At 53.4% G+C, this 15004-nt stretch overlaps 1 protein-coding gene across 1 annotated transcript; it reads right to left on the reverse strand.

The window, feature by feature from the left end:
- Positions 1–532: 532 nt before the first annotated feature.
- On the reverse strand, positions 533–6451 carry RABGGTA (Rab geranylgeranyltransferase subunit alpha). Its single transcript, XM_004584720.4, has 16 exons — positions 6103–6451; positions 5824–5934; positions 5301–5425; positions 4992–5179; positions 4573–4776; positions 3895–3978; positions 3711–3793; positions 3522–3623; positions 3331–3436; positions 3170–3221; positions 2925–3013; positions 2668–2756; positions 2447–2563; positions 1645–1758; positions 1336–1423; positions 533–732 (listed from the first exon to the last, which is right to left on the reverse strand). Exons 1-16 carry the CDS (start codon positions 6103–6105, stop codon positions 584–586), a joined length of 1704 nt encoding a protein of 567 aa, XP_004584777.2. The 5' UTR covers positions 6106–6451; the 3' UTR covers positions 533–583.
- Positions 6452–15004: the final 8553 nt, after the last annotated feature.

Here is a 15004-nt window from a genome sequence, read left to right on the forward strand (position 1 = left end):
GCAAATGGGCCTGATCGGCTCAGCCCTTGCGGCTGGGGAGGATCAAATGGGTTCAAGTGTTTCCAAAGGGCTCAACTGCAGAATGCCATTCATGGGAACTGACGCTGCTCTCCAAGAGGGTGGGACAGCCCAGCCTTCTCAGAAGTGGTCAGCCAGCACCAGGGCCCAGAGGCACCTCTAAAGCGGGCAGGGCTTGGTGGGGAGGAACCTTCAGGAGTCCCTGCAGCAGGAGAGACTCCTAACCCAAACTGATTGTCATCTCCATCTCAGTTGAGCCCCAAGCCAGAAGGTCATCCCAAGTCCAGCCCTAGTCTTGATTTCTGCTCCAAAAGTTGGTTCTCCAAGATGGGGAATAGCAGGATAGAGTAACATTACAAGCAAGCAGAGACCGGGAGCTGACCAACACATGTTAGGCCTTTCCCCGCTGACCGACACATGTTAGGCCTTTCCCCGGCCCTGCTGAAATATACGACATTAGTGACAGAGGCTGCAATGCCGAGTGGAGCTGGTGAGAGCAGAGCGGCAACCTGCCGTGCCTCTCTGTTCTTTTATTCAGTCCTAATAAGTTAAAGGGCGGGGCTTCCTAAGTGAGGATACTGCTGACCGCAGGCAGCTGTTCAACCAACTGCTCCACGATGCCCGCTTCCTGGCACAGTGGGTTGCCCTGCAGGTCAAGAAGAGCCAGCTTGGGGCAAGAGGCAAGTGGTTGGAGTACTGCAGGCTGCTGGAGGCCTTGGGCAGGAAAGTCAAGGAAAGCTCAACAGGTTCCCCCAACCTCACATGCACCTGCTTCCATTAGACCCTAAGAGCTCTGGACATTGCTTCCTGGAAGCCCAGTGAATGGGCATCTTGCAGGCTTTACTCGGGGGAAAAGGAGGCAAGGCTCCAGGCGAGGACTGCAAATACCTGCCTACAGGGGCCAGGCAAGAGGCTGGGTGTGGGAGCAGGGGTGGCAAAGGCTGCTGTGGAGTAGAAACACAGCTATGCACAGAACTGTCCACTGCTCAGCAGTGACCAAGGGTGCTGAGGAGACACACAGGCCAGAGGCGACTCTGGGTCTAAGTCTCTAGAACAGAATTCAGCATTCTAGCCTCTTACAGGTGACAAGACTTCCTGATTTTACAGCGCGTGACCAGCAGGGGACACACACATGCAGGCTGCCTGAGGGTGAACTCTGGCCTGTAGAGCCAACTCTCTGGACACCAACTTCATGGCAGTGGCCAGTCAGGGATGGCCCCATGGCTATCAGCTCCCCCGGGGCTGGCGCTGTCACAGCCCCTCTCCCTGCTCCTGCTGTCTGCCCCTCCCACGGAGAGGCCCGCAGAGGAAGGATACGGTTGTTACACAGTAACAGCTCATGCAGCCGGGGCAGGTTGGTGACGCCATCCAGGGACTCGATAGCGTTATCGTTGGCCTGCAGCACCTGAGGGCGGGGAAGCAGCTTGTGGCCATGGAGGAGCCCAGGGTGATTAGCTTATGGGACATGGGGTCAGGTGGGTGATAGCAGTGAAGGCAAGTGGCCACCTGTGGGTGGCTGGCTGGGAGGTTCTGGACGTCTCTTTGTAGCGTGGGCAGACTCATGAGGTGAGCAGTGGGAAAGGAAGGGGACCACCTGGGATGGTAAGCGAGAAAGGAGCGCTTTACCTCCAGACAGCGCAGGGCAGCTAGGGCAGGGGGCAGGCATCGCAGACGATTGTGTGAGAGGTCCAGGTGGGTGACCAAGAGCAGCTGTTCCAGATGGCAGAGCACTGTCAGGTCCTGGGGGTTAGGGAGCAGACCCAGTGAGAGTTGCAGGAAGGGCTTGGTCAGCAGTTAGTAGGCCTTTGTGGTCCAAGGGGAGCCCGGCGGAATATGAGAAGCTGACCCTACAGCTCACAGTACAAGCAACAGGTCAAGACGTGAGAGGGACAGGGAGTGCTGGGCATGGAGTGGCCAGGGGGAGGTAGCCTGGGCAGTAGCAGAGGACAGTGGAGGGTGCTGGGGTGGGCAAAGATGCTGGTGGTGAATGTGTGTAGCAGGGTTGGGGGAGGGGCTTGGTGGGAGAACATGTGGGCTGCAAGGACACAGCAAGTCCAACATGCTCAGAACACAGATCAAGAAGACTGGATCCCTGGAAAACAACTGGATGAGGGTGAGGAGCATGGGGAAGGGGCCACAATTCCAAGAGGTATGGACACTGCTAGAAGGAAGGATGAACATGTGAGCTGGTAGGAGGGTGGAAGGAGGGGGTCTGGTGACTCAGAATGCCATGCAGGATGAGAAGACAGGTGGGCAGAGGGTCAGACAGCATGGCCTGGAGAAGTGGGCTTGGGAGGAAGATGATGAAGTCCATCTTGGCAGAAAGGCAATGTCTGGGAAGGCAGCAGAGACCAACAGCAAGACTGGGGCTGTATGAGGCTGGCCACCAGGGTGCCACCCAGGGGAAATGGTCTGCGATAGCCCATACCTTGTGAGCCAGATGCAGCACACGCACATCTGCGTACTCCATCTTGAGTACGCTATTCTCCACCAAGAACTTGCTGCGCAGATCATCCAGGTATGCTGCCCGCATCGGGTCCACCGCCTGGTGGGGCATGGAGGACGGGAACGTGTGTCAGCCACCTTCCTCCTTCCCAGGGCTCCCCTTCAAGCCCCACCCCATGGCAGGCTTCTGCAGGCCCTGCTTGCCTGCAGCGTCTGGAAGTACTGCAGCGTCTCCTTCTCATATAGCAGGGGGTCCAGCGCCCGCATCAGCAGGATGATGGTGAGTAGGCACCCTGGAGAGAGGCGGCCACCACAGGGCTCCCTCCTGGATCCTTCTCAAAGCCCTGCCCACTTGTCCCAAGGGGCTGCCCTAGGAAGGGGCCTCCCTAGGAAGGGGCCTCCCTAGGAAGGGACCTCCCACCAGGGTTCCAGGGAGCAGGTGTTCAGGGTGTGGGCCTCACATTTATTCTCTGGCTCCAGCTCCTGTAGCTCCTTGCAGGACTTGAGCTCAGACTGTAGCACTGTGGACTTCTCCACTGACAGTTCACACCTACACGTGAGAAGGGTGGGAAGAAGATGACACCCACAGCCCCGTGGTGCTACTGGTCAACCCCAGTGGCTGGTCTGAGACCATCTCCCTAAAGCCCAAGCCACTGGCCCAGTTGCCCAAGGCCCAGCACCCACAACCACTCTCCCGGGTCATCACCTGAACAGCTGCTCGTCTGTGGCCGAATCCCGGCACCAGGCTTCCTGACGACCTACAGGGCCACAGGGAAAGCATGTGTAGAGGAGATGTCACAAGAACAGGAGTGGGACTACAAGGGGAGGAGGGGCCCCAGCAAGGGGCTGGAGTATAGGATGTATCACCTTTTAACAGCACACACTCCTTGTGGGTCCCGCCTGCTGTCCAGATGACGCGGAACGAATGCTGGGGCAGCTGGTCGTTGAGGGAGCCGGTGGGCAGATCACAGAGCTAGGAGCACTGAGTCAAGGAAATGCCCCGGGCTTCATATCCCACCCTAACCCTGCTTCCCCAACACACCATGCCTCTGGGATACCCAGACGTGGCTGGGCTGGCTCCTGCCATGGGGAGTCCTCCACTCCACCATTAGAGGTGACTCGTCAGCCATAAGAAGCAAGGTGTCTGTCCCAGGGCCCACCTGAGACAGAGAAACACCCGTCAGCCCTGATAGCACTAAGCCCATAATCCCCCAGAACTTTCCAATAGAAGCTGCAGTGGCACTCACCACGAGGGGCCGGGAGAAGGAGACAGTCAGACAGGCCTCATCCCGGCTCACATGCAGGCAGTGCAGCGCATCCTGGGGATCAGCTAGCCAGGGTGGGTGGGAAAGACACAACCTCAGGCCTCCTGAAATCCTCCTCCACTCCTGCCAAGCCCCTCAGTGTCCAGCCTCTTCCCCAATGACTCACCTCGGCCCAGGAGCCAGCGGTGATAGAACCAGGCGCTCTGATCGTTGGGATCCGTGAAGAAGGCGTTCTGCACCAGCTCCAGCTCTGTGGGGTTGCAGAGGCGTGGTAAGAAGGCTGGGGGCACTTCTGGCTGCCCCCACAGCCTACCTTCTCCTGCTAGTACCTCCAGCCCTCAGTCTTTTTTTAAAGATTTATTTATTTTTATTGCAAAGTCAGATATACAAAGAGGAGGAGAGATAGAAAGATCTTCTGTCTGATGATTCACTCCCCAAGTGACCACAATGGCTGGTACTGCGCTAATCCAAAGCCGGGAGCCAGGAGCTCCTCCGGATCTCCCACGTGAGTGCAGGATCCCAAGGCTTTGGGCCATCCTCCACTGCCTTTCCAGGCCACAAGCAGGGAGCTGGATGGGAAGCAGGGCTCCCGGGATTAGAACTGGCACCCATATGGGATCTCAGGTGTGCAAGGCGAGGACTTTCACCACTACGCTATCACGCCAGGCCCAGCCCTGTCTTACTTATACCCTAGCCTTGCACATGGGCTCAGGTATCTGTTCTCTCTTCCTGTCCCACTGCATACTTGAGTTCCTTGCTCAGTCATGCATTCATGCTCTGCTCCCCCAAGAGCCCAGTATAGGGCTGGGAGGGAGGGTCCTGCAGCATCTCCCATTCTGCTTACCCTTGAGCAGCACCTCCTCAGGGAGGCGGCCCTGGGACCCAGAGTCTGGCTGGGGGTGTAACCGGGGCAAGAGGCAGGAGCGGTAATGCCAGGAAGAGTAGTTAGAGAAGTTCCGGGTGATGAGGCTGTCGGTGAAGGCCAGCTCCTCCGCCGGAGGCACGGCTGCCTGTGCAGCCACGAACCGCCGATAGTCCCAGCAGTGAACTGGGGGGGAAATGGGGTAGGGGGCCATCTCAGCAGCAAGGCAGGAGGGCTCCTTGAAAGACCTCCCCAGAAACTGCTCCATAGATATGTCCTTGGCTCCACCATCTCTTTTGGCACCAGCACTGTGGCCCCATCCTGGACATTTCTCTCGGTTCTTCCTTACTGAGATCCCGGCACTAGGATGGGGGGGGGGGGCGGAACCTGTAGGCACGTACAGTTGCGCTCGTCGACTTCGAGGAAGCGGGCACACAGCTCCAGCTCGCGGGCCCAGTCAGGCTCTGGTAGGCGGCTCAGCAGCCAGCAGCGGTGATGCCAGGTGCCATAGGACTTGGGGTTCACCCGCAGGCAGCTTTCCAGGAAGCCCAGCTCTGCCTTCACCAGGGTGGCCAGCTCCTCCGGGGACCTGCGCTTAGATGGGGAGGGAAGGTCAGGGCCCTCCTCCACGCTGTCCCGTCCATGCCCCTGGCCGTAGGTGGGAAGGGAGGCCTGGGAAGACTTCCTGAGATCCCTAAATGCCTACGCACTTCTGGGTCTCCAGCCGCTGAAGTACCTCTCGGCGACAGTTCCAGAGGGTGGCGAAATCAGGGTTGGCTCCCAGAATCTGGCTTGTCAGTTCCAGCACTGACTCGTCCAGCTCGCCGGCCTGGCGCTGAGAAGACAGTCAGCAGGGTCAGATATCCCACCATCTCCCACCACCACCACCGGGCAACCCAAGTTGAGAAGGACCCAGGACTCCACAAACCCCACACCATGCAACAGGGTCTGCGTAAAGCACTTTCCACATAGTCTCTCATATTATCTTCCTGACAGCTGTATGCAGTGGGTATAGCTGTTTAGTTCCACTGCACACAGGAGCAAGCTGAGCCCCCAAGGAGAACAGGAACTAGCCTAAGAACACCCAGCTTGTAAGATCTGCATCCAGTCTACCTGACTCCAGGGCCCAGCTCGGATCCTCTTGTACTCTGTGCTGTGCTCCACTGGGGTACGGGGGTGGGGGAAAAGGGGCACAGCGACACTTGGGGCAAGGGCTATCTTTGAGGAGCCCACCTTCTGAAAGACCGCCTGGGTGGCTGACTGGTATAGCTTCAGCTTCTGCTCCCGCTCTACCCTTTTGGCCTCTGCCTGCTCTTCGGAGGTCTTGACCTTCAGGCGCCCGTGCTATGGACAGAAAGAGGAGGGTGGGAAGAGGGCCGGGGGCTTTGCAGGGGTACACCCGATTTGCTAGCTGCAAAGCCCCAGAGTGGGTGGCATGCAGCCACCAAGGCAAAAGCAGGTAGGGCGAGGGCGGGAGCATGCGGAGGTGACAAGATGCGCCAGGGCTCTCACCATGGTGCTGGCTCAGGGTCCAGGACAGGGGAGGGTCCTGTGGTAGAACGGCAAGTCTGAGGAGAGAGATGTCAATCACGGAGCTCCGCCCCCCACTAGCTCCGCCCCAGCTGTTCCCCGGAAGCTGCACGCGGACCAGGGTGGAGACCCCCTGCCCCCAACACACACGCACCCCGGGAGTGTAAAAGGGACCTGGGACCAGCACTGCTCGCCCAAAGGAAGGCTCAGCCCCCACAGTGGGGCTCTGACCTGCACGGCGCTTCCTATAGCCCGATCCCGCAGGAACTGGGGCCCAAGCCAGGGAACCAGGGCGATCAGGGCCACTCTGTCCCCGGGAGGCAGCCGCTGCCCACCCACCCCACGGCTCCCGGGCACCCCCGCCCCGCGGGCGGACCCACCTGGGATGGGAGGAGACGCGGGGGAACCGGAGCTGCGGCGCCCACCACTGAGCGCGGGCGCTGGCTAGAGCGGCGCCACGCCCCGGCTCTCCTGCGACGCAGCGACCCCTGCAGGCCCGGGGAGGGGCCGCGGCGGAGGGCGGCTCGCGAGGCGCGTGCGCGCCGTGCGGAGCCGCCGGGTCCCTGGGGGCATCGGTGTGGACGAGCGTGCTGAGCGTGTGTACCCTATGCGCGTGTGACCTGAGCTGGCGGCGGCCCCCCAACTTAAGTTAGCAGCTTCAGCCGTCCACTAGGTGACCTTGCAACGGCCTCGAACCCAAGCCTTCCCTATTGTGGTCACCAAATTCTGGCCCGCTAACCTCATACTGGTAGTCTTTCCTGCTGGTCATTTCCTGTCCTTAGGTTCTGTGACGTTTGCTGCGTTTGACACCACTTCCTGCTTTGTACTGGAACCCCTTTTCTTGCGTTTTTAAAAAAAAGTTATGTATATATTTTTAAAGAATTACAGGGATGGGAGCAGAATCTTCTATCTGCTGGTTTACTCCCCAGATGGCTTGCAATAGCCAACACTGGACCTGACCAAAGTCATGAGCTTCATCCAGGTCTCCCATGTGGGTAGCAGGGACCCAAACAACCAGTCCATCTTCCAGTGTTTTCCCAGGTACATTGGCAGGGAGCTGGATGGGAAGTGGAGCTGCTGGGACACCATGTGGGATGCGGGTATTAGGCAGCTGCTGTGCCCAGTTTCTAGCAAAGCTGACTGTCCTGCACCTTTGCTTCTCCTCTGTTCACCTTCCAGCCTAGATGCTGGAGACTTCCCAGTCCCATCCCTCAGCCCTGTTTATGGGACACACTTCCTGGTTGAACATGAATGCATCCAAACTGATCCTTGTCCCCCCAGGTCTCTGACCCCACACTTTCTCTGGGTGACCTCATTCACGCTCACATGTTTAATTACTACCTGTAAACTGATGACACCCACATGCCTGTCTCCAGACCAGATGGCTCACATGCTTTACTAAAACAAACCCATTTGTCTGCATACATTCAGAAACCTGGGCGTCCCAGAGGCAGCTCCAATTCCAAAGGTCAGAACTTTTCATAGTGTTCCATCTGGGCTGTGCAAACCTCAACTTCAGGGGTCCCATGTTAGGAATGATGTCAGGCTCATCCTGCTTTTGTTTTGTTTCTAATTGAGAAGCAGACAGCACACTCATCTGCTGGTTCACTCTCCAAATGCCAGACAGGGTGTAGGAGTTAGTCTAGATCTCCCTAGCTTCTTGAACCATCACCTGTGGCCTCCCAGGGCGCACATTAGCAGGAAGCTGGCTCTGGGACAGCGTCTTAACTGCTAGACACAGTGTCCACCCCTACCCTATTTCTTTATCTTTTCCCTTTTTTTTCCTCTTAAGATTTATTTATTTATCTGAAAGGTGAAGATACAGAAGCAGAAGGCGAAAGTGGGAGAGAGATTGAGAGAATCTTCCATCTGCTGGTTCGATCCCCCAAATGGCTGCAATGGCTGAGACTGGGGCAGGCAGACGCCAAGGGACAAGAAGATTTTTCGAGGCCACTCATGTGCGTGCAGGGATCATCTTCCACTGCTTCCAGAAGTGTGTGAGCAGGGAGCTGGATCAGAAGTGGGGCAACCGGGATTTGAACTGGCACCCATATGAGATACCAAGGTATTGGGGGCAACAGCTTTACTCACCATGCCGTAATGTTAGCTGATACCCGCCCCCCAAACCTGCTTCTTAATCTCTCCAACATTCCGTCCATTCCCACTGTCACCATGCATCAAGCTCCTGATTTCTTCCCCAGATGTTCAAAGCCTTATGGGCATGCTCCATCTCAACCTTGTTCCCGGTTTACCAGTTCTTCCCCTGTGTTGCTGCATCAGCCTCTTTTTTTCTTTCTTTCTCTCTTTCTTTTTCTTTCTTTCTTTTAGATTTATTTGTTTTTATTGCAAAGTCAGATACATAGAGAGAAGAGACTGTCCACTGATTCGCTCCCCAAGTGACAGCAACAGCCAGTGCTGTGCTGATCCAAAGCCAGGAGCCAGGAACTTCCTCCAGGTCTCCCAAGTGGGTGCAGGATCCCAAGGCTTTGGCCCGTCCTCGACTGCTTTCCCAGGCCACAAGCAGGGAGCTGCCGGAATTAGAACCGGTGCCCATATGGGATCCTGATGCATTCAAGGCGAGGACTTAAGCCTCTAGTCCACTGTGCCAGGCCCAAAGATGCTGCTTTTTGAGTTGTGTCTACCTTAAATCTTGATTTGCGTTCCTGCTTCTCATGTCAGATTGAAAGTTCCTAGAAGATAGAACTCATATTCTGAAAAATAATAATAAAAAAAGAAAATCTTGCCTCTGTGGTATGGTCTTTAGCAGTTAGTTTGAACAAATGAATAAAACAGTAGATAGCAAGGACTGATTTGACTGGGCCTCATGGTGAGTGCTGCTCGCATTTGGGGATGGGCCAGCTGAGGAAGGTTTCTTGGGGAGGGAACATTCATGGGGTCCAGGGTGAGCAGTGTGTGTGTCGGGGGGCATGAATCCATGTGGCCTGTGCACGTTTATAATTCACGTTAGGTAAGGGAATTCAGCTTTAATTATTTTATTTCCTCCACCTGTCCCCTGGGCCCCAGAAATGTGTGGAAAATGCCCACCCAATACTGTGTTTTCCTAAGTCCTGTTGTGAGTTACAGAGGAAAACAGACACCTTCCTGGCCTGGTAAGGAAAGTGTCATTGCATTCAGGTTATCTTTGCATCAGGCACTGTGATGGGAGCTTTGTGTAGATAAGGCCCAGGTATACACACAACCACGTGTGGGAGACAGTGGCAGACTAGTTAAGAACAAGGACTCGGGAACCTCCCTGCTTGGGTTCAAATCCTGACTTAGCTGCTTGCTAGCAGTGTGATCTGGGGCAACTTACTTGATTTCTGTGTTGGATTTCCTCAGATATGTGAACTGCTAGGGTTAAAGACTAAAGAAAAGAATCTTTATACGACTGGCATCATGGCATAGTTTGTAAGACTGCTGCCTACAGCACTGGTGTCCCATATAAACACTAGTTCGAGTACTGCTGCTTCACTTCCATTCCACCTCCCTGTTGGGGTACCTGGAAAGGCAGTGGGAACTGGCTGAAGCTTGGGCCCCTGCATCCATGTGAGAGACCTGAGGAAGCTTCTAGCACCTGACTTCAGACTGCCCCAGCTACAGCTATTGCAGCCGTTTGGCCAGGGGATGGAAGATCTCTCTCTGTAACTTTGTCTTTCAAATAAAATAAACCTTCAAAAAGAGTCTATGTAAGGGAGACTTACAGAGAGAAGGAGAGACAAATGGTTGCAACAGCCAGGCTGAACTAATCTAAATCCACGAGCCTGGAGTCTCCCATGTGAGTACAGGGTTCCAAGGACTTGGGCCATCTTTCTCAGGCCGGAAGCAGCGAACTGAATGGGAAATGGAGCAACTGGGACATGAACTAGTGCTCATATGGGATGCTGATGCTTGCAGGTAGAGGATTAGCCTGGGAGCCACCATGCCACACACCCCCAATATATTTTATAACTGTGTTTTTCTACCCAATAAAGGGCCATGCAGTGTGTTTATTATTCTTTCTCTTTAGAATATTTTAATCTTAGTCTTTTATGACACTTTCCCTCTTGAAGACTCCCCTCCTGCTGCTGCGGATTTCCATCTTTAATATGTTTAATAAATATTGTTTTGCTTACAAAAAAAGAATCTATATAAAGGGCTTACAATAGTGGCACCGAGTAAGGACTCAACAAGATTATAACTGGTTATGGTATATGCACTAAGCTGCTACTTGCATCCTGTGTCAGAGTGATGGCTCAAGTCCCAGCTGCCCTGCTTCCAATCCAGCTTCCTGTGAATGTGCCTGGGAAAGCTGCAGAGGATTGTCCAAATAACTTAGGCTCCTGATATTCATGTGGCAAATCCAGATGGAGTACACAGGCTCCTGGATTTGATCTGAATCAATGAATTCCTACTGTTTATTTGTGTATGTATTTATTTTTATGTATTTTATTTCATATAGACTCCCACCCCCAAACTCCCACTCCCGGACAGATTTTCCCCATGTTGCTACAATAATATAGTCCTTCATAAGGAGTCATAATGCATCAGTCTGTTATTTAAGTTTCCCCTGACATTGCTGGTACAGACAATGTCCAGCATCTACAGTTGCAGTCATTTTTTTTTTTTTAAGATTTATTTATTTATTTTCTTGGAAAGTTGGATGTACAGAGAGAAGGAGAAACAGAAGATTTTCTGTCCATTGATTCACTTCCTAAGTGGCCTTAATGGCCAGAGCTGAGCCAATCTGCAGCCAGGAGACAGGAACTTCCTCTGGATCTCCCACGCTGGTGATCCCACATGCTTTGTCCGTCTTTGACTGCTTTCTTAGGCCACAAGCTGGGAGCTGGGTGGGAAGCAGGACTGCCGGGACACGATCCGGCACCTGGTGTTAAAGGCAAGGACTTTAACCACTGGGCTACTGCACCAGGCCTTGTTGTAGTAATTTGAGGAAATAAACCAGTAGATGGAAGATTCTCTCTGTCTCTTTCTCTGTGTCTTATTATGCTGGCTTTCAAATAAATAAATGAATCTTTTTTAAAATGTGAAGATATTTCTAATCTTTATGACAATGTGAAAGGGGACTTAAGGTTCCAAAAGATTAAGTAATTGCTGAGGCCTACCTATGTAGTAGGCGGCTAAATGTTTGGTCTGGCCCAGCCCTCCCACTTCAGCACCTGCTCTTTATTTGGCTGCTACCTGTTGTGACTTCCTGCCCTATGTGCACTCACAAGTACAACCAGATACCTGGTACGTAGATACCCACAGGTGCAGATTGCCAGGTACAGTCTTACATCATCGGGAGGAGAAGAGGGGCGGATGCAGGCTGAGGTAAGCATGAAATGTTTCAACATGACCAGCCTTGAAACTGGGAAGGTTGAGTCAAGCACCCATTGAGAGGAAGTAAACGTCATGAAATTATCTGCATTTGCTGGGCTGGGGTTTTGAAAAGTGGGGGCAGGAAGTCATTTCAGGCATGCAAGATGTCAGGAAGGAGGGGGCAGAGAAAGCCTGGCTGACTTAGCCCCGCAGGTGCCCCTGGAGATAAGAGCAGTGGAACTATTGAGGAGCCTCTTGCCTGAAGGGAAAAGGAGCTGTCCCAGGTTGACTTTGGCTTCTTCTAGATCAGAAGGGAGCATGCAGGTGTGTGAGAGGCCATGTTGGGAATGATGGTTGAGGAAGGATTGTTTCCAGTTCTCTGCGTAGAGAAAGGAGTGAGCAATACCGGGTATTCGCTAAGCCCCAGCCATCTTATGTGACACAGTCACAGTGCAAAGCAGGTGGTACTATTCATATTTTACAACCAAGAAGCAATGCATGCAGCAGGTTCATTAAGGTTAACAGCTCTCCCACAGTCACCCAGCTGGGAAGAAGCAAAGCCAGAACTCATACAAGGTCCAGGTGTCTGTGGCAAAGAAGGGAGTGACCAGCGCCAGAGGCCGGAACCTGAACTTTGGGGACCTGGCACTTGGGTATGTTGGCTGCTTCCTCCGATGCCAGCCCTTACCCCGACTCTGAGTACGCTGGCATGTACGCACACGCACACACCACACACACGCACACACACACGGCTGTGGGACCCTGAGTTGATCATTGGCCACAAGTAGTTGGCAGGGAAAGAAAGGAACAATGAGCCTGGGTCAGGGCACCAGGCAAAGTTTGGCTGGAAGCCATGGTCCGGAGGCAGATGTTGGAGCTACGGCTGGGTATGTGACATGCATTTAGTTATCAATCACTTGGTGTTTAGTCGCAGAGCTGTGCTTCATGGTATAGGCTGGGTGCCAAGGATTCAGTGCTGGGCCAAACAGATAACTCGCGCATCTGTTGAACTTCCTGTCTAATATGGCACTGGACAATAAACTTTCCGTGACCCTGAATGAAGTGGTCAACATCTGCCACCAGTCCCATATGGCTGTTGAACACTTGAAATGTGGCTAAGGCTTTTGAGGAACTGAATTTAGCAGGGACAGTTTGTTTTTGTTAGTTAAAAGTGAAACAGCCACCAGACAGAGTTGTGATGGGGAAGAACTAGTGCTGGGGGTGAGCCAGGTAAGCTGGAGTAGGAGAGGGCTGTGGGGGGCATCTCAGAAAAGGTATCCCCTCCCCCAACCCCAGACTGACTAAGAGGATCTGGTGATACACGTGGTTCACAATTTCCCCCCTAAAATACCTTCTCTTTTTGCCGTAAACCCATGTACTGAGGTCCATAATTCATCAGCATGTGGCTCAGTCCCTTCAGTTTTAGAACTGTCCTGGCCAAGGGAGTGGATGAGGGGTTGGTAGGGGAACTGGAGATACAGGGAATAGCTGGAAATGTGGGGATGGGCTAGAAATCACCCTCCCCAGGCACCTGTGCTGTGACACATTGCTGGCATTCTGTTTCTGAGCAATGGTTTGTCTTCCATCCCGGCTGCTCAGCTTCCAATCCAGCTGCCTGCTACTGCTCTTGGGAAAACAATAGAGAGTGACTCAAATACTTCCTGCCACCCATGTGGGAGACCCAGATGGAATTCTGTGCTTCTGGCCTCAGGTCTGGATCTGGCTTGTTGTGACCATTTGGGGAAGGAACTAGCAGATGGAATATTTCTTTCAGTTTCTTCTTCTTTTTTTAAAGATTTATTTGTTCTTATCGCAAGTCAGATATATAGTGAGAGGAGGAGAGACAGAGAGGAAGATGTTCCATTCAACTGTTCACTCCCTAAGTGGCAGCAACAGCTGGAACTGAGCCAATCCGAAGTCAGGAGCCAGGAACTCTTCCCACACGGTGCAGGGTCTCCCACACGGGTGCAGGGTCCCAAGGTTTTGGGCCATCCTTGACTGCTTTCCCAGGCCATAAGCAGGACGCTAGATGGGAAACAGGGCTGCTGGGATTAGAACTGGCACCTATATGGAATCCCAGCGTGTTCAAGGCGAGGACTTTAGCCGCTAGGCCATTGCGCCAGGCCCTCTCTCAGTTTTTTCTTCTCTCTCTGAATCTACCTTTCACATAAGTAGAATAAATGTAAAAACAAAGGAATCTGGAAAGGTCAAAATCTTTTTTTTTAAAGATTTATCTGTTGGGCTCGGCAGCATGGCCTAGTGGCTAAGGTCCTCGTCTTGATCCCATATGGCCGCTGGTTCTAATCCCGGCAGCTCCACTTCCTCTCTATCTCTCCTCCTCTTAGTATATCTGACTTTGTAATAAAAATAATAAAAATAAATAAATCTTTTTTAAAAAAAGATTTATCTGTTTTTTGGAAAGTCAGATATACAGAGAGGAAGAAAGACAGAGAGGAAGATCTTCCATCTGATGATTCACTCCTCAAGTGGCCGCAACAACCGGAGCTGAGCTGATCCAAAGCCAGGAACCCAGAGCCTCTTCGGGGTCTCCCATGTGGTAAAGGGTCATAAGGCCTTGGGTTGCCCTCAACTGCTTTCCCAGGCCAAAAGCAGGGACAACTGGTATCCATATGGGATCCCAGAGCATGCAAGGCAAGGACTTTAGCCACTAGGCTACCACGCCAGGCCCTGGAAAGGTCAAAATCTTACAAAAGAAAAAGAAATATCCTGCAAGGATTCTTTGGCAAAACCAGGAATGCAGCTGCATGGCCCTGTGGCCTTGAATCTGGGGGTGAGTCAGCAGGTGGGACTGGAGTGTAGGACCAAGGCTCCTTGGAGTCCTGCTGGTGGCAGTAGTGACCAGAGTGTATGGCACCTATGCAGGTCTCAGCACACAGTAAAAGGAGGAGAGGAGAAAGGGCTACTTCTAACATGTCCACTTTGATGTGCAAATGGCCTGAGGCCACTTGCACTTGCCTGAAGAGAGGTAAGGGCAGGGGAGGTCAGCGTGGGTGCACCAGGCATGTGAGGGTAGTAATTATATTCCATCAGGAGGAGTGCCATGGGGGAGGGAAGTGGACTGCAGACAAGCTGCTTCAGCACAGTCATGCTGGGGTGCAGGACTGAGGGAGCTGGGTGGGAAAGCTTCCTAGGGAGGGAGACAGCAAAGGAAGAAATGGATAGTGAAGGGAGGGGAGTGCTTCTGTGCTCCTGAAGCCATTATTAATGAGAAACAATAGTGACTAAAGGCGTCATAGCCACAATGACACACAGACCCTGCCTATGGCTCCACACTCCAGGGCCACGGGACTTAACACCCTGGCTGTGAGACTGCAGGCCACACGCTGTAGCTCTCTGCCACCTCACCTTCCACACACGGCTCGGCTGGAGCAGGCCAAAGCAGAGAGGGTGGGAGGAGTGCAGGAGGAAGTAGCAGGAGGCTTTACAGGAAAAAAGCTGGTCTAACTGGTGAGATGTTACCAGCCAGGGGAGGGGCCTGGGACTCTAGTTCAGCCATTTGGATGGTGGCACCTCGGGACTGGGAGGGAAGGCTAAAGTTCACCATAGAAAATTGGACAGGGCTAAACAG

This window comes from Ochotona princeps, chromosome 6 (genome assembly GCF_030435755.1).
Source record: "Ochotona princeps isolate mOchPri1 chromosome 6, mOchPri1.hap1, whole genome shotgun sequence".
NCBI classification, from domain to species: Eukaryota; Metazoa; Chordata; class Mammalia; order Lagomorpha; family Ochotonidae; genus Ochotona; species Ochotona princeps.